Source organism: Eumetopias jubatus, unplaced genomic scaffold (genome assembly GCF_037043125.1).
Source record: "Eumetopias jubatus isolate StellerSeaLion01/CBP00866 unplaced genomic scaffold, mEumJub1_p1.0 scaffold_8, whole genome shotgun sequence".
NCBI classification, from domain to species: domain Eukaryota; kingdom Metazoa; phylum Chordata; class Mammalia; order Carnivora; family Otariidae; genus Eumetopias; species Eumetopias jubatus.
This window is the reverse complement of record NW_028274814.1, coordinates 116,737,071-116,762,924: the sequence shown is the minus strand read 5'-3', so window position 1 is coordinate 116,762,924 and position 25,854 is coordinate 116,737,071. Positions and strand designations below refer to the sequence as shown.

The following is a 25,854-nucleotide window of genomic DNA, read 5'->3' as shown; positions in this document are numbered from 1 at the left end:
AAGTGGAAATGTGTATTTCATTGGGGGGTTTCTTGTTTTGTTGTTTTTAAGATTTTTATTTATTTTTGTGAGAGAGAGAGAGAGAGCACACATGCGCACCCATGAGCATGAGCAGGGGAAGGGGCAGAAGGAGAGGGAGAAGCAGACTCCCCGCTGAGCGGGGAGCCTGATGCAGGACTCGATCCCGGAACCCTGGGATTGTGACCCGAGCTGAAGGCAGACGCCTAACCAACTAAGCCACCCAGGCGCCCAGACTTCTTGTTTTTTAAATGTTAATTTAAAATATTTGTCAGCTTAAATACAGCACTATCCAATAGAAATTTTTCTGATGATAGAAATGTTCTATGTTTGTGCTATGTACTAAGGTAGCCCAGGGCACTGTGAAATGTGACTAATGTGACTAAGGAAGTGAATTTTTTATTTTATTTAATTTAAATAGGCTACTTGATTGGACGGAATGGAAATTGTGAACTAAGCAAAACACATTTGTCAGATTTCACCTATAATCAGTTTTCAACCTCTCATGTGCTATTTGGACTAATTAGGAGCATTGACCCTTGTCAGTGATGTTGTTTGAAGACCATGAAATAGGCATACCTAGTTTCATTATGCTTTGCTTTATTGTGCTCTCCATATCAGATAATAAGTTTTTTACAAATTGAAGGTTTGTGGCAACCCTGCCTTGAGCAAGTGTGTTGGTGCCATTTTTCTAACACCATTGGCTCACTTTATGTCTCCGTTTGGTAATTCTTGGCAGTATTTCATTTTATTTTTATTGGGGTGGCACTGGGGGTAGAGGGAGAAGGAGAGAGAGAATCTTAAGCAGCCTCCACACCCAGCATGGAGCCTGACGCAGGGCTTGATCTCACAACCCTGGGCTCAAGACCTGAGCCAAAATCAAGAGTTGGGTGCCTAACTGAGCCACCCACACACCCCAATTCTCACAAGATTTCAAGTTTTTTCATTGTTACTGCATTTGTTGTGGTGACTCATAATCAAGTGATCTTTGATATTACTATTGTAATTATTTTGTGGCACCGTGCACTGCACCCATATAAGACGGTAAACTTAATAAATGTTGCATATGTTCTGACTGCTCCACCAACTGGCCACTCCCCTGTCTTCCTGTCCTCAGGCCTCCCTATTCCTTGAGACACAGTATTGAAATTAAGCCAATTAATAACCCGCCGAAGGCCTCTGAGTGTTCAAGTGAAAGGAAGAGTTGCACATCTATCACTTTAAATCAGGAGCTGAAAATGATAAAGCTTGGTGAAGAAGGCATGTTGAAAGCCAAGATAAGCTGAAAGCTAGGCCTCTTCATTCAGTTAGCTAGGCTGTGAATACAAAGGAAAAGTTACTTTCTTTTCTTTTTTTTTTTAAGATTTTATCCATCCTTTTGACAGAGAGAGAGAGAGCACAAGCAGTGGGAACAGCAGGCAGAGGGAGAAGGAGGAAAGCAGACTCCTGCTGAGCAAGGAGCCCGATGCAGGGCTGGATCCCAGGACCATGGGACCATGTCCTGAGCTGAAGGCAGACGCTTAACCTACTGAGCCACCCAGGCGCCCTGCAAAGGAAAAGTTCTTGAAGGAAATTAAAAGTGCTACTGCAGTGAACACAAGAATTATAAGAAAGTGAAATAGCCTTATTGCTGATATGGAGAAAGTTTTAGTGTTCTGGAACCACAACATTCCCTAAGCCAGAGCTTAAGCCAGAGCAAAGCCCTAACTCTCTCCAGTTCTCTGAAGGCTGAGAGAGGTGAGGAAGCTGCCCAAGAAAAGTGAAGCTAGCAGGGTTTGGTTCATGAAGTTTAAGTAAAGAAACTGTCTCCATAACATAAAAGTGCAAGGTGAAGCACCAAGTTCTCCAGAAGATCTAGCTAAGGTAATTAGTGAAGGTGGCTACACTAAACAACAGATTTTCAGTGTACACAGAACAGCCTTCTATGGGGAGAAAATGTCATTGAGGACTTTCATAGCTAGAGAGAAGTTAATGCCTGGCTTTGAAGCTTCAAAGGATAGGCTGGCTCTTTTACTAGGGGCTAATGGAGCTGGTGATTTTCAGCCGAAGCCTGTATTTATTCACTGTTCCGAAAATCCCATGGCCCTTAAGAATTAAGATTAATCTACCTGTGCTCTATCAGTAGAACAACAAAGCCTGGATTGACAGCACATGTGTTCACAACATGGTTTACTAAATATTTTAAGCCCACTGTTGAGACCTGCCACTGAGGAAAAAAAGATGCCTTTCAAAATATTGCTGCTTACTGACAATACACCTGGTCACCCAGGAGGTCTGGTGGAGATGGACAGTGAGATTCATGTTGTTTCATACCTGCTAACAGCATCTATTCTCTAGCCCACAGATCAAGGAGTGATTTTGATTTTCAGGTCTCTTTTAAGAAATACATTGCATAAGGCTAGAGCTGCCATAGGCAGTGATTCCTCTGATGGATCTGGGCAAAGTAGATTGAAAACCTTCTCAAGGGGCGCCTGGGTGGCTCAGTCATTAAGAGTCTGCCTTTGGCTCAGGTCATGGTCCCAGCGTCCTGGGATCGAGCCCCGCATCGGGCTCCCTGCTCGGCGGGAAGCCTGCTTCTCCCTCTCCCACTCCCCCTGCTTGTGTTCCCTCTCTCGCTGTGTCTCTGTCAAATAAATAAAATTTTTAAAGAGAAAAAAGAAAACCTCGAAAGGATTCACCATTCTAGATGCCATTGAAAACATTTGTTTTTTCATGGGAAGAGTTCAAAATATCAACATTAACAGGAGTTTGGAAGAAGTTGATTCCAACTTATCATGGATGGTTTTGAGGGTTCAAGACTTGAGTGGATAAAGTAACTATGGAATTAAATGTAGAAATAGCAACAGAACTAGAATTAGAAGCAGAGCCTAAAGATGTGACTGAATGGCTGCAATCTCATGATTAAGCTTGAACAGATGAGTTGCTTCTTTTTTCCAGATGAATTATTTATAAGTTTTAAAATCAATTTATTAAGGCATAAGTTACAATCAATAAATGAACTAATTTCAAATGTGCCTTTAATGACTTCTGACAATAAACATTCCTGTGTAATCACTGCCCAAATGAAGATACAGGATATTTTTATTCTCCCAAACACTTCTTATGCCTCTTTCCTCCTGTGCTTCTTATGGATGAGCAAATAAAGTAGTTTCTTGATACAAAATTTACTTCTGGTGGAGGTGCTGTGAAGATTGTTGAAATGACAACAAGGGATTTAGAATATCACATAAACTTACTTGATAAAATGGTGGTAGGTTTGAGAGGATTGACTCCACAATTTTGAAAGAAGTTTTACTCTGGGTAAGTGCTGTCAAACAGCATCGCATGTTACAGAGAAATTGTTCATGAAAAGAAGAGTCAATCAGTGTGACAGACTTCATTGTTGTCTTATTTTAAGAAATTGCCACAGCCATGCTACCACCCTGGTCAGTCAGCAGCTGTCAACCTCAAGGCAAGACCCTCCACAGCAAAAAGATTAAAACTCCCTAAAAGCTTAAAAAAAAAAAAACCTCTCCCTAAAAGCTCAGATGATGGTTAGTATTTTTAGCAATAAAGTATTTTTAAATAAAGGCATATTGGTTTTTGGTTTTTTTTTAGACATACTGCTATTGCACATGTAATAGACTATAGTATAGTATAAACATAACTTGCATGTACTGGAAAACCAAAAATACTCATTTGACTTGCTGTGTTGTAATATTTGCTTTATTGTGTTAGTCTGGAAAACCTGCGATTTCTCCGAGGTATGCCTGTATTGGATTATGTCTTTATAATAAAATTTGAGCTCTTAACATGAGAAAGCAGCAGTGATGTTACATTTGAGGCTGCATTTTGTGCTCTTTTTATGTGTTTTTTAAGATTTGTTTATTTAGGGATGCCTCGGTGGCTTAGTTGGTTAAGTGTCTGCCTTCGGCTTATGTCATGATCCCAGGGTTCTGGGATCGAGTTCCTCATCGGGCTCCTTGCTCAGCAGAGAGACTACTCCCTCTGCTGCTTCCCCTGCTTGTGCTCTCTCTCTCCTACAAGTAAATAAATAGAATCTTTAAAAAAATATATATATACTCTCCCTGGATTGGAAGCAAATAAAAAAAAAGATTTATTTATTTTAGAGAGAAAGAAAAAAAACATGCACACATGAGTAGCAGGGAGGGGCAGAGGGAGAAGGAAAGAGAGAGGCTCAAGCAGACTCCATGCTGAGCATGGAGCTCATTGTGGGGCTCTGTACCATGACTGAGATCGTGACCTGAGCCAAAGTTAAGAGTCAGACATTTAACTGACTGAGCCACCCAGGCACCCTTGTGCTCTTTTTAATGGGCAGTAATAGCCTATGGTTCTGTTAAGTTCTGGGGGACTGTGATTTTAGGTCAAGAGCTATCTACTTTCTGTGAAGGGACATTTTATATGTCAGAGGCACTATTGGAGTCCCAGGTCTCAAAGTGGAATTTGGTTTTAGGAGGCAAGGTGACCTAGTTATTTGTTTAGTTGATTGTTTTGGGGGCAGGGTTGGTCCTGGGAGGATGGAGAAGGCCTGTGGGTTGTCTTGTTCAGATCTCAGATGGATTGAGATCTGTCTCCTTCAAAGCACTCATCTTTACATCAGTGCTCATGGTCTGTATTTTGGGAGACTGTAGGGTGGGGGCAAGGGGGAACTGATTTAAATTATGTGATGAAACACATTTAAAATGATAAAGTAGTAAAAAATCTGAAAAGGTAAAAGTACTAAAATCAGCCAAGCAAGTTCTTTTATATGATCTGAGATCACACGAAAAAGGAGGTTCAAAGCTGTAGAAGAAACATCACTCCAGCAGGAGCCTGAGGGCAGTTGAGGATATAAAGCTGAATTTCTTTGTGGAGAGGATCCTCCTAAGGGCTGAGTACCTTTGATGACCCTTGTTTGTAAGGGAAGCTTAGTCTTATGATGTAGGGAGAAGTGCTGTTGGACAAGTTTAGCTGTTTGTTTCTCAGACCCCCCTTTGCTGAGTGTAATAAACTGTGGAATTCTAAATTTGTGAATTCTTACCTTTGATCCATGAAAAAATTTGAAGTTGGGTTGATTCATCTTTAATTAGAGTCAGGTATTATCTTATATTTAAAGTAGTGAATAACAAACACAATTTATCATTGTTACTCATTCAAATGACTATTTATTGCATGCCTATCAGGTGCCAAGAACTATTGTAGGCCCTGGGAATACAACAGCAATCCAACAAAGTTTTTGCTCTCATTGCGGGGAAGGCAGAAAAACAAATGTGTTCTATATTTTAGGCAATGATAAATGCAAGGAAGATAACATGAAGCTGGCATTCATAACGAGATAAAGAGTAATGGGAAGGTCTGGTGGCTGTTTTATTTGGAGGTTAGGGAAGGCGTCTTTGAGGAACTGACATTTGAAGAGGGGAGGGAGCAAGCCAGAGAAAGGGGCGGGGGGGAGGGGGGGAAAGAGCTCCAGGCAGTAGGAGCCACAGGGCAAAAGCCTGTGTGTTGAGATTTATTTGCTTATGTTCAAAGAGCAGCAATATGGCCAGTTTGACTGGAATGGAATGAGTGAAAGGAAGATTTTAGGTAATGAAGTAGGAGAAACAGCTAGAGCCTAGATCATGTAGATGTGGTGAGCCATGGTTTTTTGGCTTTTTTTCTAAGTTTCTTTGAAAGTCACTGGAAGGTAAAGTAGGATGTGATCTGTTTTACAATTTTTTAAAATTGGGAACAGTCCTAAACTTTCTGAGAAGTTACAAGTATCTGAATCATTTCAAAGTAGGTTGCCAAAGGGGTGACCTGAATACTCAAGTGTGTGATTCCTACAAACAAGGATATTCTATGTAACCACAGTTTACCACAGTTTACCCATCAAAGGCAGAAAATTAACAGTGGTATACCACTACTGTCTAATCTTCAGACCCCATTCCATTTTCATCACTTTGCCAACAAGGTCTTTTATAGCCAGAGGATTTAATCGTGCATTTCATATGGATCTCATTTCTCTGTAGTCTCACTCTAGATTTGTTCCTTAGCTTTTCCTTGATTTTCATGATCTTTGTACTTTTTTAAAAATTTTTTATTGTTATGTTAATCACCATACATTACATCATTAGTTTTGGATGTAGTGTTCCATGATTCATTGTTTATGCATAACACCCGGTGCTCCACGCAGAACGTGCCCTCTTTAATACCCATCACCAGGCTAACCCATCCCCCCAACCCCCTCCCCTCTAGAACCCTCAGTTTGTTTTTCAGAGTCCATCATCTCTCATGCTTCATCTCCCCCTCCAATTTCCCCCCCTTCATTCTTCCCCTCCTGCTATCTTCTTTTTTTTTCTTAACATATATTGCATTATTTGTTTCAGAGCTACATATCTGTGATTCAACAGTCTTGCACAATTCACAGCACTCGCCATAGCACATACCCTCCCCAATGTCTATCACCCAGCCACCCCATCCCTCGCACCCCCCCACCACTCTGGCAACCCTCAGATTGTTTCCTGAGATTAAGAATTCCTCATATCAGTGAGGTCATATGATACATGTCTTTTTCTGATTGACTTAGTTCACTCAGCATAACACCCTCCAGTTCCATCCACGTCATTGCAAATAGCAAGATCTCATTCCTTTTGATGGCTGCATAATATTCCATTGTGTATATATACCACATCTTCTTTATCCATTCATCTGTTGTTGGACATCTTGGCTCTTTCCACAGTTTGGCTATTGTGGACATTGCTGCTATAAACATTGGCATGCACGTACCCCTTCGGATCCCTACATTTGTATCTTTGTGGTAAATACCCAGTAGTGCAGTTGCTGGATCATATGGTAGCTCTATTTTCAACTGTTTGAGGAACCTCCATACTGTTTTCCAGAGTGTTTCCACCAACTTGCATTCCCACCAACAGTGTAGGAGGGTTCCCCTTTCTCGGCATCCCTGCCAACATCTGTCATTTCCTGACTTGTTAATTTTAGCCATTCTGACTGGTGTGAGGTAGTATCTCATTGAGGTTTTGATTTGGATTTCCCTGATGCCGAGTGATGTTGAGCACTTTTTCATGTGTCTGTTTGCCATTTGGATGTCTTCTTTGGAAAAATGTCTGTTCATGTCTTCTGCCCATTTCTTGATTGGATTATTTGTTCTTTGGGTGTTGAGTTTGATAAGTTCTTTATAGATTTTGGTTACTAGCCCTTTATCTGATATGTCATTTGCAAATATTTTCTCCCATCATGATCTTTGTACTTTTGAAGATTACAGGCCAGTTATGTTGTAGAAAGACCTTCAGTGTGGGTCCATCAGTCTAGTCTCACGACTAGATTCAGGCTTTGTGTCTTGAGCAGGAATATCACAGAAGCCATATCATGTTCTTGTTGCGTTCTGTTAGGTGGCACCTTATTTTGATTTGTCCCATTAGTGATAAGTTCTCTCGCTTGAATAATTCAGGGTAGTTTTTCCTTTCTAAAGTTTTAGTGGCTCTGCCAGGTTTTTCCTTTCTAAAGTTTTCCCTTTGCAATTAATTAGCATTTTGTGTAGTTGTACTTTGAAGTTATATGTTATACATATTACTCATCAAACTTACAGTCTGCTCATTTATTTATGTCAGTATGAACTCCCCTTTTAATAATGGGTTATAATTCATTACTATACTTGTTTTATTTATTTATTTACCCACTCCACCTATTTTGCTTATCACCCTATCTCCCTCTCCTCTGGCAACCATCAATTTGTTCTCTGTATTTATGGGCCTGTTTTTGCTTTTTACTTTTTTGTTTTGTTTTTTGTATGTTTTGTATGTTTGTTATACGTGATATCATATGGTGTTTGTTGTCTCAGTCTGACTGACTTTGCTTAGCACAATACCCTCTAGTCCATCCATGTTGTCACAGATGGTAAGATCACATTCTTTTTAATGACTGAGTAATACTCCACTGTATATGTATACCACATCTTCTTTATCCATTCATCTATGGGTGGGCACTTAAGTTGCTTCCATGTCTTGTCTATTTTAAATAATGCTGCATTTAACATAGGGGTGCATATATTTTTTTGAATTAGTGTTTTCATTTTCTTGGGTAAATACCCAGTAGTGGAATTACTGGATCATATGGTAATTCTATTTTTAATTTTTTGAGGAACCTCCATACTGTTTTTCGCTGTAGTTGCACCAATTTCATTCCCACCAACAGTGCACAAGGATTCCTTTTTCTCCATATCCTCACCAACACTTGTTATTTCTCATCTTTTTGTTGCTAGCCATTCTGACAGTTATAAGGTGATATCTCATCGTGGTTTTGATTTGCATTTCCCTGATGATTAGTGATGTTGGGCATCTTCTCATGTATTTGTTGACCATCTCTGTGTCTTTGGAAAAATATCAGTTCAGGTCCTCTGCCCATTTTTTCTTTTAAAGACTTATTTATTTGTGAGAGAGAGAGAGATCACAATCAGGGGGAGGGGCAGAGGGAGAAGCAGACTCCCCAGTGAGCAGGGAGCCTGACGCGGGGCTCAATCCCAAGACCCTGGGATCATGAGCTGAAGGCAGACACTTTACTGTCTGCGCCACCTAGGTGCCTCTCTGCCCATTTTTTTTTTTTTTTTAAGATTTTATTTATTTATTTGAGAGAGAGAAGGAGAGCATGAGTAGGGTGAGAGGGAGAAGCAGACTCCCTGCCAAGCCGGGACCCCAACATGGGGCTCATTCCCAGGACTCTGAGATCATGTCCCAAGTCAAAGGCAGTCACTTAACTGACTGAGCCACCCAGGTGCCCCTGCCCATTTTTTAATCAGATCATTTGGGGTCTTTCAGTGTTGAGCTCTATAATACATTTTTTATATATTTTGGATATTAATCCCTTATTGGATATATCATTTGCAAATATATTCTCCCATTCTCTAGGTTGCCTTTTTGTTTTCTTGATGGTTTCATTTGCTGTGCAAAAGCTTTTCATTTTGGTGTAGTCCCAGTAGTTTAATTTTGCTTTTGTTTCCCTTGTCTGAAGAGACATGTCCATAAATATGTTGCTAAGGGCGATGTCCAAGAGATTACTGCCTATGATTTACATTTTTAAAGCATCTCTGTCATTGCTGTGAAGAATGAGGAAAGGGGCAGTATGGAAACAGGCTAATCACTTAGGAAGCTGTTGTATGTAGTTGTCTGGGCAAGAGATGTTGGAGGCTGGACTAAGGTGCTAGTAATGTAGGTTGTGAGTTTTGGGGTATTAGTTATCCATTACTGTATAACAGATTAAGCCAAATTTAGCTTAAAACAATAAAGAGTATCTCACAATTTCTGTGGGTAAGGAATTAAGTGCAACTTAGCTAGATGCCTCTGGTTTAGGACCTTTCAGACTACACTCAGGATACCATTTGGGCCTTCAGTCACCTCAGGGTTTGATTTGGGAAGGATCCATTGCCAAATTCATTCACAGGCTGTAGGCAGACCTCCCAAGATTTGCTTCTGCGATCACTCCTGTGGGCCCCTCCCCAAGGCCATCTCTGGATGTGGCTTCCTGAGAGCAAGTAAAGAGATCACCTGAGATGGAAGCCACAGCCTTCTGTGTGTGAGTAGTTTTCTTTTCTTTTTTTTTAAGATTTATTTATTTTAGAGAGAGAGCAGAGGGACAGGCAGAGGAAGAGGGAGAGAATCCTCAAACAGACTCCCTGCTGAACGCAGAGCCCCATGCGGAACTTGATCCCAGGACACTGAGATCATGACCTGAGCTGAAACCAAGAGCTAGATGCTCAACCGACTGAGCTACCCAGGTGCTCCTCTCTCTTTTTTTTTTTTTTAATTGAAGTATAGTTAACACAGTATACATTAGGCCACAGCCTTTCTAAAACCTAATCTCAGAAGTGACATTCTACACTCAACTTGTATTTTAGTTATTAGAAGTGAGTCAGTAAATGCAGCCTGTACTCGTGGAGAGAGGATGAAAGGGGAAAAAAACTTCAGTCTTTTCCTTCCTTAGGGAAAAACCCCATTCTTCCCTACTGTGTGTTTCTCTTGTGAGTCTCCTTTACTACTTGTACAAAACTCTTCACTTCTGACACTTCTGGTCACCAAATGTGTAGAGATTTTTACCCCACAGCAAGTAAGTCTCGGACACCAGCGGGGTGTCCTGTAGTTTAACCCATTTTTGACACTGTCAACCCTGGAGGTAGCTAGCATCAGATCCCACAGGTAAGGTTCACTTTGCACAAGACTGCGTGCGTTCTCTACCTCTTGTTCAGATGCCACTCACAAGCCCTGGTTATCACCTGTGCATCTGACCAGTCAGCTATAGATCGGTCAGGAAGTTAGGGGGTGAGGCCGAAAATTTCAAGCTTTTGATCATGGCTTGGTCTTTCTGATGACAAACCTCATCCAGGACCATCCAGGAGCCTACCCAGAGTCACCTTGTTAGAGCAAGAGATGCTCTTACTGCTCTTACTACTTAGGAATTTATAAGGGTTTTAGGAGCTCTGTGTCAGGATCAGAGTCAAAGACAAATATTAAAACAGTATAGATGCTCCTAGTGTTACCACTAGGAAATTATGAGAGTTTTAGGAGCTTTGTGCCAGGAGCTGGGTGCAGAGACCAGTATATACATTTTCTATTATCTCACAGAGGTTACACAAGGATGTGCATACCAAGAGTCTGTGATCATGGAGGCCATCTTAGAGGCTGCCTACCACAGGGATAGATTTTGAAGTAAGAGGATTTGCTGATGGATTAAATTTTGAAAGAAAAGAGAGTGAAGGGTAACTTGAGAATTTTTGACCTGAACTATTAATGGTATATTTACTGAGATGAGGAAGACAGGGTAGGATGGGGAATGCAGAACTGGAAGACATAATCAAGAATTCTACTTTGTCTGTGTAACTATGAGGTCCCTGTTAGACAACCAACTAGGGTTGGTGGGTAGACAGATAAACACTGGTCTTTAGGTCAAGATAGAATGTTTATGATGGAGATAGGACTTCATTGTAATTTTACCTAGTGTACTATACAATTCAACTTCATGAATTGTGGATAAAGGATTAAGTGAATCTGATGTTTTGTTAAATGCCTAGCTTTGTTACCCTAGAAACCAGCTTAGATTGTATCAACTACAGTTGTCCCTCCTTATCCACGGTTTTGCTTTCCATGGTTTCAGTCACCCCTGGTCAACCATGGTTTGGAAACACATGATCCTCCTGATGTATAGTCAGAAAGTTGATAGTAGCCCAACACTACGTCACAGTGCCTGTGTCATTCATCTCATCATGTAGGCGTTTTATCATCTCACATCATTGAGAACAGTACAATAGTATTTTGAGAGACAGGGGGCAGAGGGACTACCATCACACAACTTATTTATTATAACATATTCTAATTGTTCTATATTACTATTAGCTATTGTTGTTAGTCTCTTACCATGCCTAATTTATAAATTAACCTTTATCACAGGTATGTATGTATAGGAAAAAACATAGTATATGTAAGGTTTAGTACTACCTACAGTTTGAGCCAGGCATTGGGGATCTTAAAACTGCAGAGGAGTGGGAACTACTGTATGTTGCTAGATACAGTTGATCCTTGATTGGTAAATTGCATCTGATGAGAGGAATTAGAAATGCCTGGTGAGTTAGCTATGTTTGGGCTTCCCTGAGTATTGCTGCTCTCGGAACTGGTATGTCCTTTGTGAGAATGGGAATCCGGAAGCTCTGCTGTGGAGTTGTTACTGGAGATGTTGGCTTTTGTGGAGCATGAAGCCTTTAAGTCAGGGTAGCTCCTGCACCGATATGGCTCTCATCTCCTTTGAGCCTGTGCTTTGTCACCTAGGGAGCCAAAAAAATAAGAATCTGTCCTGGATGGCTGGGTGAGCAGCTGCCGCCTTCGAGAACTACTGTGAAGTCTCCCAGTGAGAGGGACGCTGGATGTTGCCCAGCTGGCAAGCTGTGCTTCCGGTCCTCTTGTCTCTCTGAGTCGCCTGGTGCCAGGGATGGCCTGTGCTAGTGTATGAATCCGTTCAGTAGCTGCATAATCTCACCTAGAGAAGGATTCCCTTCTGAAGTGTGAAGCGTTGGGACGCCGAGGGGCTCCATGGGTTAAATGTCCGACTCTTGATTTCAGCTCGGGTCATGATCTCAGGGTTGTGAGACTGAGCTCCACATCAGGCTCCGTGCTGGGTGTGGGGCCTGCAGTTCTCTGTCTCTCACTGTCCCGCTGCCCTTCCCCGCCCCTCTCCCACTCTTAAAAGAAGTGTCAAGTGTTCTTCATAGAATCAGGGAATTTCTTTAATAAACTTCTGTAGTTCACGTGACGTTCCCTAATCTTGTGGGAACATTAGAAATCTGAGGAGGAGGAAAAAAAAAAAGAAATCTTGTGGGAAAATGAGTTCATTTTATTTATCTCATTGCAAGGCCTTCATTTCTTTGACTCTGTCAGAAGCCAGGAAGGCTGCTCGGGCTACCACATACAAGGGGTATGTGCTGGTGCGAATGTCCGAATGGGCAGTCGAGCTACATGCACCCTGAAAATAAAAAACGGACTGCCTAGAACCTAGCACAGTACTCAGCTTACAAATCATTTCTTCAACAAATCTTTATTAAGTCTCGGGCACTGATGGATTTATACATTCACAGTGATAAGCAAAATATATGGTCCTTGCTGTCTTGGAGTTTATAGTAACTCAGTGAATACTAGCTGGTAGACTAATACTGTACTCTTAGTGTCTGTTATTTTCCTTTTTACAGTACCTTCATTCTCTTAGAGAAGTTCTATTCTCATAGAATCAGCAGTGAGATTTTAATTTCTTTTTCAGGAGTTTATATTAGCTTAACTTGACTGAACAGAATACTCAAAGTATTTCAGTAGATTACAAATACTGTTTTATACCACTTCTGATTGTCCTTAATTTTATCTTTGTTTTAAATGAGCTAATTGCCACCATCTATATAGTAATGCATAAAAGTCTTTATTTTCATTTTTATGGTAGTTAGCTTTTGCATAGAATTAGTGACCAATAAACCAAGTAAGTAACTACATGAAATTTGACAAGATAAAATGTTGAGAGTAAATTGGTGGAAAGTTTGGGCTCTTTTATGCATAATAATAAAATTACTGTTTCTGCTTATATCAGGAGAAACAAAGATGCTTTTTTGTGGTTTGAAGTGTTATACCCTGAAATCCTTTAAATCAAGTTAAAACCAACAAATAGGGCATGCCTAGATTTTGCTCTACTGTGTATATAGTTTTTTCCCACTTGGTGGCACCTTATGTTCATTTCTACACTAACGTCTTTTCTGCCTCAGTATAGTACGGCCAGTATCTCCTTGTATATTGTTTTTCTTACTAAGATTAATGGTTAAATTACTGAACTAATACATAAATCCATTCTTTTAAAAATAATAGCATATGTTGAAAATTTCCCTTTTTTAACAGAAAATAATTTTGATCTTGAAGATTTTTTCCAGGGCCATGGTTAAATTAAATGTTTTGCTCTTGTGAGAATTCCTTTTCCTTGTCTCAGCTTTTTTTCAGTTAGCATCTGATGTTCTAGATGCCTTTGTAGAAAAGCGGGTTGCAAGTTGGGATTGCTCGGGGGTGGTAGGAATCAAGGATGCTTCCGAGGTTTTGAGCATGAGAGGTTGGGTAGGTGGTAGTGCCGTCATTGAGGTGGGAATCCTGGGAGAAGGGTGGGAGGGGGAGTGGAGGGTTGCAATTGGAAGCCTTTTTTGGATGTAGTAGTAGGTTTGAGATACCTGTCAGAGAATAAATATGTCAAGTGAACAGCCAGTATATAAATCTGGAGTTTAGGACAGAGGTCAAGCTAGCAGAGACGAATGACACGTAGCTAGCAACATAGGAAGGCAAGAGAATAGCATTTCAACAGAACAGGCTAGCCGTATCCATTGTTGCTGAGAGATTCCATAGGATCAGGATAGAGAAGTGTCCGTTTGATTTGGCAATAGGCACCGTTGAATCTAAATGGAATTTGTTCTTAAGAATATGAGAGATCATGGGACATCTGGGTGGGTCAGTTGATTGAGCGTCTCACTCTTAATTTTGGCTCAGGTCATGGTCTCAGGGTGTGGGATGGAGCCCCTGGCTCCACACAAGTCTGCTTGAGGATTAGCTCTCTCTCCATCTGCCCCTCCCACTGCCTGCATGTGCCTCTCTCTCTCTCTCTCTCTCTCTCTCTCAAATTAATTAATTAATTTTAAAAAAGGGATGTGAGGGGGCGCCTGGGTGGCTCAGTCGTTAAGCGTCTGCCTTCGGCTTAGGTCATGATCCCAGGGTGCTGGGATCGAGCCCCGCATCGGGCTCCCTGCTCGGCGGGAGGCCTGCTTCTCCCTCTCCCACTCCCCCTGCTCGTGTTCCCTCTCTAGCTGTGTCTCTCTCTGTCAGATAGATAAATAAAATCTTTAAAAACAAAAAATAAAAATTAAAAAAGGATGTGAGAGATCAGGGAGGGGTGCCTGATCTAGGTTGCTCAGTTGGTTGAGCGTCTGACTCTTGATCTCCACTTGGGTCTTGATCTGAGGGTTGTGGGTTCAAGCCCCGTGTTGGACTCCACACTGGGCATGGAGCCTACTTAAAAACGTGAGAGGGATGCCTGGGTGGCTCAGTCGGTTAAGCGTCTGCCTTCGGCTCAGGTCATGATCCCAGGAGCCCCACATTGGGCTTCCTGCTCAGTGGGGAGTCTGCTTCTCCCTCTGCCTCTGCTGTTCCCCCTGCTTGTGCTCTCTCTCTCTCAAATAAATAAATTAAAAAAAAATATGAGAGATAAGAAAAGTTGAAAGAATCTGGCAGGGAGCAGGGATAATCTATATAGCCCCCCCTAAGAGACAACCACTGTCAACATTTGGCATATTTCCTTTAGTCCTTTTAAATAATTTTTTATGTAGTAGTTCATAATCATACAAGGTTTTTTTTACCTCTTAGTATTATAAGCAGTTTTCCGTGTTATTAAAACAGTGCAATCACTGTTAATTTTTTTCTAGTTATAAAAATGTACAATTGTTATAGAAAAACTTGGAAAATCCAGAAATATATGAGGTGGAAACAAAAATTCTAATTCCTTGGGCGCTTATGTGGCTAAGTTGGTTAATCTGCCTTCGACTCAGGTCATGATCCCAGGATCGTGGGATTGACATTGGGCTCCCTGCTCAGCGGGGAGTCTGCTTCTCCTTTTCCCTCCACCCTCCCCACCTCCCCCCCGCTCGTGCTCTCTCTCTCTCTCAAATAAATAAATAAAATCTTAAAAAAAAAACCCAAAACTCTAATTCCTTGGCCCAGAAACAAGCACTGTAAATATTTCATTCATTGATTGAATGAATATTTGAGGATCTACTTTTGAATAGGGAAGGAATATTTTGAAAAGATCACAGTGTGGAGAACAGATTGTAATTTATTAATCATACCCTCTTTAGAAGAAGGTTTGTGATTATAAATAACTATACATAGATATGTGTATGTTATATATATCTTTATTACATATAATATTTTGTTTGATATCCCCCTCTTCTCACTTAAAATTCACAGACTTTCCCCCATTATACTAAATATTCTACTTGGCAGTTTGAGGTTTTTAGTGTCTGAGAGGCTTTTGGTGTATAAAGGATTAATGGAAATTTGGGTTTAATATTAATATGCTGTTTAGTACAGCTGCAATTTTTATTATCACAATTCTTTTTTACTTTTTGTTTTAGTTCCAACTGGTTAACATGCAGTGTTATATTAGTTTCAGGTGTATAATATAGTGTTTCAACACTGCATACATCATCTGGTGCTCATCACAAGTGCACTCCTTAATCCCCATCACCTGTTTTGCCCATCCCCCCACACCTCCCTCAGGTAATCATCAGATTGTTCTCTGTTAAGAGTTACAGTTGCAAGAACCAGGCTCAGTCGGTTAAATGTCTGCCCTTGGATCAGGTCATGATCCTAGAGTCCTGGAATCGAGTCCTGTGTCAGGCTCCTTCCTCAGCGGGGAGCCTGCTTCCCCTCTGCCTGCTTCTCCCCCTGTTTGTGTGTGTTCTCTCTCTCTCTCGCTAACAAATACATAAATAAAATCTAAAAAAAAGAATTACAGCTGCAGTTTTTAAAACCTAGTTGTTCTTAAGCCTTGAGGTCCAATTTATAAATAGGATAACAAGATTAGTAAATTGAACATTTTTGCATAAAAATAAAGAATAATTATTTTCTCTTGTTTGATGAATGTCTGATAAATTCTAATGGAAAGGATTAAAATCTGAACAGTTGTCTCCATTTGCAAGTTTAGTTAATTACATTCCTTTCAACATTTTAGGTCACATTTATAAATGTAGTATATTTTATTTTTTTCAGTATCTTCAAATGTCCAATGTAGATAGATGAACAGACCTATCAAGCAGAATGTTTTTGAGCTCTTAGATGACTCATGTTTAGCCAAGCCAGAAACTTAAGGGTCATCCTCACAAGTCTTCGTGATGTCCAGTCTGTCAGCAGGTTCTTTGTGCTTAATTTCCGAGTAGGTCCCACATCTGATCATGACCTCCATCACTGTTACTGTGGTTCAAGTCACAGTTCTCTCTTTCCTGAAACAACTTTTTTTTTAACTATTTATTTGTTTGTTTGTTTGTATATTGAGAGAGAGAGAATCTTAAGCAGGCTCTGTCTTATGACCCTGAGATCATGACCGGAGCCAAAACCTTATCCTTTAATCTTGTTTGCAGAGTTTTAAGACATAGACATTTCAGTTTCTATGTAATAGAATTACACCTTTTTTTTTTCTTTATGGCCCTTTGCTTTTAATGTTAATCTTAGAAATGGTGCTTCACATTTTATAAATAATCACTATCTTATGAATATATTCACTCACATTTTATCTGAGCATTATTAATCTGTCTGGAATTATTTTGATACATGGTTTAGGAAATCTGTGTTTTTTTCCCCCAACAAAATCATCCTAGCATAATTTGTTGAGAAATATTTAGTTTCCCCAATAATTTGATATGCCAGACTTATATATACTTTAGTCTGAGGAATTTTTTTCTAGTATTATTGTACTTTTTTTTTTTTTTAAACTAGTTTTTATACCAGTCTAATGTTTGGGACTTTAAGGTCTGGTAATGTCATCCTTTCCTGATTGTTGTGAGTTTTCAAAATTTTCTTGGGTAGACTTTCAGCTGATCCTTAGAATTAATAATTGTCAAACCCTATTAGGACTTTGATTCATGTTGCATTTAATTAAAAATAACAGTTGCTGAGCCAGCGAGATTTGGAATAGTCTTTTGTTGTTGTTGTTGTTGTTTTTATCAGAGAGAGAGAGAACACAAGCAGGGGGAGCGGCAGGCAGAGGGAGAGGCAGGCTCCCCGCTGAGCAAGGAGCCGATGTGGGACTCGATCCCAGGACCTTAGTATCATGACCTGAGCTGAAGGTAGCCGTCCAACCCCAACCGACTGAGCCATCCAGATGCCCCTGAGTTGATTGTCTTGTAATGAACTTTTTTTTTTTTAAAGATTTTATTTATTTATTTAACAGAGACACAGCGAGAGAGGGAACACAAGCAGGGGGAGTGGGAGAGGGAGAAGCAGGCTTCCCGCCGAGCAGAGAGCCCGATTCGGGGCCCGATCCCAGGACCCCGGGACCAAAACCCGAGCCAAAGGCAGACGCCCAGTGACTGAGCCACCCAGGCGCTCCTATAATTTAAGTTTCTTGACCAAAAGGTTCTTTTCATCCATTGGGAAGTTGTGTTCAAGCCTTAGCTTTGTAGCGTATGTGCTGTGGTATCTTGGGAAAGTCATTTCAATTCTGTTTGCTCAGTTTTAAAATATGAAGTACCTACGTTAGTATTAAATAAGTGACTGAATGTTGTGTATGGGTATGTTTCATAAACTAAAGTGGGAAAGAGTAATCATTTTAGTGTATATTTTTATTTTATATTTATATTATATAAATATAATATATATATTATATTTTAGTATATTTTTACCTCAGAAAACAATCACATTTTTCTTTAGTCTTTCATATACTTTTTAAAAATAATTTTTATTTATTTTTTAAGTAACCTCTCCACCCAACATGGGGCTTGAATTCACAACCCCGAGATAAAGAGTTGTATGCTCTACCGACTAAGTCAGCCACATGCCCCTCATATCCATTTTTTGAAAAACTGAAAAAAAATCTTTGGAATTTCTATGCCTAGTGATGTTAAGTGAAAACATCTGAGGGGCGCCTGGGTGGCTCAGTTGGTTAAGGGTCTGCCCTTGGCTCAGGTCATGATCCCAGGGGCCTGGAATCGAGCCCCACATTGGGTTCCCAGCAGAGAGTCTGCTTCTCCCTTTCTCTCTCCCCCCGCTCATGCTCACTCTCTCTCTCAAATAAATAATAAAATCTTAAAAAAAAAAAAAGAAAACATCTGAAACATGAACATTATGGTGAGAAGCCAGCCTTGATTCCCATAATTAATAATGTATATTATCCAAGGAGAGGAAAGATTCAAAACTGCCTAGATTTTTGTTATTGTTATTTGCTGTTATTTAGTAAGATTTTATTTCTGGGAATTTTCTGAAAGGGAAAATTAAACTTTCTTTGTTATTAATAACATTTTTTAATTAAATGAATCTTGATTTGAAAAATACTATTTTAAAATTATAATGCTCTTTCTATTTGAAATAGGAGCAATTGTAGCTCTAATTAAATAACAGTAGCTAAACCAAAAAGAGATAAATCAAAAATCACTTTAAAGAAGAAAACACATGCAGATGTGCCATGGTTGTAGGTGTTCAGGACCTGGCTGCTGTGAGCTGAGACAGACCTGCGGGTGACTCCAGACTGTAGGCCCTCAGAGCATGACCCTCCTCCTTCCTGGAAGGACTGATGGTCCAAGGGACCCCCTGACACTTCTGGGCCTCTGTGGGCTGCAGGTGGAGCAACAGGAGTAAAGGGACCACTTGGGGAAGGGTGGAAGTTGGACTTCATGTTGGCAACTGTTGGCCTGTTGTGATCGTTTTCTTTTCTTAGCTTCTTGAGTTTTCTGTCCATCAACACAACTGCCATACCGCTTTCTTGGGCTCTTTTCTCATGGAAGAGGAACTCCTTTCTATAGTAGGAAATGTTTTTCTCCAGTTCTTTGCCCATGCGTTCCACCATCTTCTTGTAGAGGTTGTGAATCTGATATGTGGAGTTCATGTTTCTACACATGTTGGGAAGTTTCTTCTTTATTCCTAAGCAGTGTATTTCCTCGTCAGATAATTTTCCCTGAAGTTGCATGACATGTTCTTAATGTAATTTGGAGCTTCAGCTGCTGGATCTCACTTTCAAGCTGTGAATTTTCACATGCAAAGATGCTTCCTCAGTTTGGAGGCTTGTTTGTCCTGTAAGCTGTTCATTAGTTTGCTTTTCTTCCCACAATTTTCTGGTTATTTCTTGATTTTCCTCTTCAGAACTTTTGAAAGGATCCACTGAAGTCAGCATCATCAGTGACACACTTCAGATCAACTTCTGTCCGATAGACAAGGTCATTGCCATTTTCTGCTTCACTCTTGTGCTCAGTTTCCCAGTTCACATGATCCAGGTGTGATCTCTAAGGAGATAAGGCAAGGGGATGGTCCTTAGCAGGTTTTCAGCCATTTGGCTGACTTTACCTTTCCATTCCTGTTCCATTCATGCATTTAACTGCTCCAGCCCTTTCTTCTCCTTTTCCTGGACTGTGCTTCTATCTAACAGTTTCTTGGTGGAGTAGTTCTGGACTTTCTGGGAAATGAGTATTTTCATTCAAATCATCCATTATTTTCTTCTGAAGCTGTTCTCCATCCTCTGGTGCCTTTTTTAAAAGATCTTATTTATTTATTTGACAGAGCAAGCATGACCAGAGGGAGAAGCCGAAAGGGAGGGAGTAGGAGAGGGAAAGAATCTCAAGTAGACTCTGCTAAGCACTGAGCCCAGCATGGGGCTTGATCCCAGGACCCTGAGATCATAACCTAAGCCAAAGGCAGACACTTAACCAACTGGGCCACCCAGGTGCCCCAAAGATTTTTATTTTTATTTATTTTTAATTGAAGCATAACTGACATATAATATTACATTAGTTTCAGGTGTGCAACATAGTGACTTGACATTTATATACATTATGAAATGCTCAGCCCACCCATCTGTGATCATACAAGGTTATTACATTCTTATTGATTATATTCCCTATGCTGTATTTTACATCCCTGTGACTTACTTATTTTATAACTAGAAGTGTGTGCCTCTTCATCCCCTTCACCTGTTTCACCCATTTTCCCCACTCCCTCCCCATTGGCAACCACAAATTTGTTCTCTGTATGTATATATAAGTCTGTTTCTGTTTTGTTCTGTTTTTTGTTTCTGGATCCCACACATAAGTGAAATTATATGGTACTTGTCTTTCTCTGACTTATTTCCCTTAACATAATACATTCTAGATTCATCCATGTTGTTACAAATGGCAAGATGTCATTCCTTTTTTTATGGCTGAGTAATATTCCATTGTTTATTGTTTATATATAACACGTCTTTATCCATTCATTTATTGATGGATGCTTAGGTTCCTTCCATATCTTTTGCTATTGTAAGTAATGTGGCAAGGAACATAGAGTTGTATGTCTTTTTGAATTAGTGTTTTTGTTTTCATTGGGCAAATGCCCAGAAGTGGTATTAGTGGATGATATGGTATATTTTTTTTTAAGATTTTATTTATTTATTTGAGAGAGAGCATCAGTACCAGGGGGGTGGAGAACATGGGGAGAGGGAGAAGCAAGCTCCCCGCTGAGCAGGGAGCCCAATGCAGGGCTCGATCCCAGGACCCCAAAATCAGGACCTGAGCCGAAGGCAGAGACTTAACTGACTGAGCCACCCAGGTGCCCCTGATAATGGTATTTCTGTTTTTAATTTTTCAAGGAACCTCCATACTGTTTTCTATAGTGACTTCACAAATTTACATTCCCACCAGCAGTTACAACAAGAGTTTTCTTTTTTCCACATCCTCGCTAACATTTATTTCTTGTCTTTTTGATACTAGCCATTCTGACAGATGTGAGATGATATTTCATTGTGGTTTTGATTTACATTTCCTTGATAATTAATGATGTTGAGCACCTTTTCATGTGTCTGCTGACCATCTATATATGTCTTTGATGAAATGTCTGTTCAGGCCTTCTTCCTGTTTTTTAATTGGATTGTCATGTGTGAGTTGTATGAATTCTTTGTACATCTGGGATATTAATACCAATCTTAAAAACTTTTCATTTGCAGTGATTTTTTTTTTAAGATTTTATTTATCTATTTGTCAGAGAGAGAACACAAGCAGGGGGAGCAACAGGCCGAGGGAGAAGCAGGCTCCCACTGAGCAAGGAGCCCGATGTGGGGCTCAATCCCAGGACCCTGGGATCATGACCTGAGCTGAAGGCAGACACTTAACTGACTGAGCCACCCAGGCATCCCATATATTTTAATTTCTTGAATTTCCTTTTAGGCTATTTTATTCTTCACAAATAAATCCCTCCATTTTGCACTTTGAATGGCGGACAGCCTCACACTGAGGGACTATTAAAGTGAAGTATATTTTCAAAGACGGGGAGTGTCTTCCTTCCCTGTTCCTTGGCATACTCTCCTTAAACAACTGAAAATAGGATCAACCACTGATGGGATTTATGTCCATTTGAGTTATGTTGTAATTGTGATTTAATATCTTTGTTTTCAGTTATTTTGACACACTTCAATATATTTGAATACTGGGTTTTTTTCTAAAATGTAATATATTTTCATTATTTCCTAAAATGTAATATATTTTCTTTATAAATATTGATCTCTTTTGAATTTATAACATTTTCCCTTTCTGTCAGTTTTCTTGTATTCTCACTGACTTTACCATCAAGTGTAAGCAGTTTTTTTTTCCCCCCAAGTGTAAGCAGTTTTATATTTTGTCCTTTAGGATAATAATGGTGGTATAAAATTGAAGTGGGCTTAATGCCAGCTACAACATAGTTTTCTAGACAATGCTGTTAGGTCATTGGCGTCTTTAATTTATTGGAATAAAAATGACCCCGCTGAGTGTGCTTGGCTGGCCCATTTGGTGGAGCATGGGACTCTTGATCTCAGGGTTGTAAGTTTGAGACCCACCTTGGGTGTAGAGATTACTTAAAAGATAAAAAAATTAAAAAAAAAAAAGTATGACCCAGCTGAAAATCTGTTTTGCCAAAGCTCTTTGGTGTGGAAACCTAGAAGGTATGATTTACTTAGCCTTTATTTGATAACAACAACAGAGGGTTACATCAGCCTAGCAGATTATAAACATTTTCTTGTTTCTTATAGCTCTTCATAGTGCCGTCATGAGAATAAATCATTGCTTATTCATTCCTTACTCTTGCCTGTAGCCTTGCTGGATAAACATTTTCAGATTTTATGTATTGTGGTAAAAAATATTTTTAGTTTTCTTGAGCAGTTTCTATTTCTCCATGAGATCTTCAGTCCCTCACTTAAGTAACTGAACAGGCATATATAAGATTTAGACTCTGATTCCTTAAATATCATTTTAACCTTCAAGAGTCTTTACAGCAGTTATTTGAATAAATTTTTCTATTATTTTATTCAAATAAATTAGTTGCTTAAGCTGCCTCAGCAGGGTAAAAGTTAAATATTTCTACTGTGCCTTAAGCTTACATAAAGCCCCTTGAGAAGCATCAACCTTGGTTTTGACAACTAATCCCTCCTTTGAGTGGCTAGTGGAGCCTGTCTCACCGCCATCATCTTGGAGGTTCAGAGTTCACATTCATAATCGCGGTGTATTGGTCCAGGTCACTTTGACTAATCCCATTTCTGCTGGAGGATATAAGAGGGACGCCAGCCCAGTGTGTACAGACGTCTTCATTCTTTATTATGTTAGCAGGTCATGATACATCTTTAGACAAAATATAGCAAGAGTAATAATAATTTATCATCTCTCTTCTTGGTTTGGTCCAATTACCTAGCTATATCTATCAATTACTGCTTGTAAATATTCTTAAACTTAAATAGCATCATAAACTTCTCATTAGCTGTAGTCTTAGTTATTTTACTGAAACCTCCTCCCTTTGCCCTATTCTCTATAGCTGGGAAGTTCCCCCCTTTTTTTTCTTGGAGCCACATTTCTCTGCTTGTTCCCTCCCCCCACGCCCTTTTCCCATGACATCATCCTGTCTTGTGAGCGAGCTCCCAGCCTTGGGGGATCTGGAATGAATGCTCTCTCTCCTTCCTGTCCCATGTAAACTCGGCGTGGCTTCCTGCTCAGTTCTCCTCTTTGTCCGGTGCACTTTGTGCCTTCTTTCTCTGCCACGAGCAGCAGCATCATTGGCCTCTTCCCTTTCTTCTCCATGTACCCAGCTTCCTTTGAAATTAACTTGTTAAACACTCAAAACTGAAATACCTGTGAACTTTAGGCTGTGATTTAATGTTCTTAATATAATAAATTGTATGTTCTTTAACATTCGGTCATGAGCTTGAATTTAAGATGCTAACAGAGACCTCTTCTTCAGCAGGAGCCTGTTGAGTTTTAAGCTAGAGCTTCATCACCAGAGCTGCCTAAGTAAAATGAGACTCCAGAGCAGCCTCTCGCATCTATCAGCAATACTGTATGCATCAGTTCTGAAATACCTTTTTACATCTAAAAGTAGGATATATATTTTAATCAATAGTAGCCTGAGTTAATTGGCAGCATTTTTGTCTTAGAGACACATAAAATAATGTATATCTTAAAATTGCTAGTGTCCTCGAGATACCAGTAACAATAAAAGCAATAGCTAACATTGTTGAGTACCTAGTGTGCACAGGAATTTTTCTAGGTGCATTTAATCCTTATGCCATCCTTCAGAAGTCAGGATGCTCAGATGAAAAAGCCAAGGCATAGCAGTTGAGCTTGTAAGTGAGGGAGATTTGAGCTCAAGCCACAGAATAGCCCCAGAGCTGCCCACTTAGCCCTCCTCCCACCACACTACCCCGCCTCTTGTAACTGTCTTTCTTTTCCTCTTTAAGGCATCGTTGGCTTCACTGTATGACCGATGATCCTCCAACAACAAAACCACCTATTGCTCGTAAATTCATCTGGACAAACCATAAGTTCAATGTGAGTGGCACTCCAGAACAATATGTACCTTATTCTACCACTAGAAAGAAGATTCAAGAGTGGGTCCCACCTTCAACACCTTACAAGTAAAGACACTGGAAAACAGTTTGAACATGTGGAATATGGGGCTCTTCATGCAATTGCACTTTTACTGCTTACTATTCACCCGATTAAAATTGTTTGATTAAGCAATGTCTTTTGTGCCTTTTTGCCCTTACCTTTATCGTTCATGAACGGCAAAATAGAAGCCGATAAACATGGGTCATCAAAGTAGACTTCCATTGGGGTGGTGCCTGGTTTACAGCCCCCCCTTGCCGCTGTGGTCACATCTGTGCTTCCTGACCTGCCCTCACACAGTTGATCAAGAGGGGAGAAGACCTAAAGCTGAGCTGAGCCAACAGATTTTCTCGTGGGAATTTGCAACACAAATGGAGGGACACAGAAGCTAAGAGTTACCATAGCTGGATGGCTTTCATGGTAGCTCTCTAAGGAGAAGGTTATCAGACATCTCCTATTTCCTGAATTTTGGCTCTTTCAGTTTATTTGGACCCGTGAACTATCCCAGGATCCATTCCAGTATATTCTTATTTCCTTAAGCTAATTAGGGTCATTGATTTTGCTGTTGTTGTGTTGTTGTTGTTGTTGCTTGCAAACAAAAGAACTTTAATATCCAGATTGGTTCCAGAGAATGGGTTGTAGACAAAAGACCTTCAGGGAAATGTGGGACCTCCGGACCTGGTTGTATCTGGGTGGGATGAAAGGTAACGCGGCACACCTCTGCATTCTGGAGGGAGAGCTAGCAGCTTCAGTGACCAAACAGCTCAATAAGGCTACGTTGCCTTTAGTCGCCAGTTTCCATGAGCCCCTGAGAAGGTGGCCTTTGGGTACTGGTTAGCAGCCACCATAGGACAATTTAACAGTGTTAGGAAAAAAAATGCTGGGATTATGGGACCATACGGTTGCTTTCAAGAGCACTGGATGTCTTACAGGAGAAAATGAACTTCAATTCCCAAATCTCAACTCAAGACATTGAGTAAAACTCAGGGCATTTATATGACTTTGCTAACCTCAGGTTTCTTATATGAAAATTAAGAGAGAGAATTGACAGTTGGTTTAAGGGACATCTGGAAGTAGCTAGAATATCATTGACTACACATTAGAGTTCTGGGGTGTTTTGTTTGTTTTTAATAAAGAGGTCCAGGTTACTGAATCAGCATCTCTGAGAGTAGGCTCCCAGCACCAATATTTTTTAAAGCTCCCCACTCTGTTCCCCACCTGATGAATTCATTTGCAGCCAAGATTGTGAACTATTGAGCTAAAGAAATCAATACACCAAACATTCTTCTGAAACATTCTCAGATCGTAAGACACAGAAGTGTGCTCACAGCCTCACTGCTGAGTCTCCCTTACTTTAGCTGGATCGAGTTAAATTCGGTGCCCTCAGGAGATACTGTATGCATTGTGCTATGTTGGACAGTTTGCTGATTGATTAACGAAGAGCAAAACCAAGCACTAAAAGCTGGCCTGTGCTAGATTGGGCTTTCCTATGCTCTGTCCATCTGCCACTTTACTAACTTTTCTGTCAGGGCCCCAAAATTGCTTTCTAATGCCATTGGGAATAGATCAGACTTGTGAGCAATTAGAAGTTCTGTTCAGGCTGCTATACTTTTCTGGGTCAGATACGCTGGAGGTGCACCTATTAAAAGAAAATGTGTGTCATCCTTATGAGGAGGGAGAAGATCGAAATGCACTTGAGCAGCTGCTAGTGAGTATTGTTTAACATC

The 25,854-nt window shown here is 40.2% G+C and overlaps 1 protein-coding gene across 1 annotated transcript in view; it reads left to right on the top strand.

Annotated features, from left to right (window-relative positions):
* The window catches only part of NDUFA12 (NADH:ubiquinone oxidoreductase subunit A12), a 29,569-nt gene extending 5,307 nt beyond the window's left edge, over positions 1–24,262 (top strand). Inside the window, exon 4 of the mRNA XM_028105384.2 lies at positions 23,980–24,262. Coding sequence (XP_027961185.1) covers positions 23,980–24,160 — 181 coding nt within the window. The 3' untranslated portion in view covers positions 24,161–24,262. The remainder of the gene's footprint in view (positions 1–23,979) is intronic.
* Positions 24,263–25,854: the final 1,592 nt, after the last annotated feature.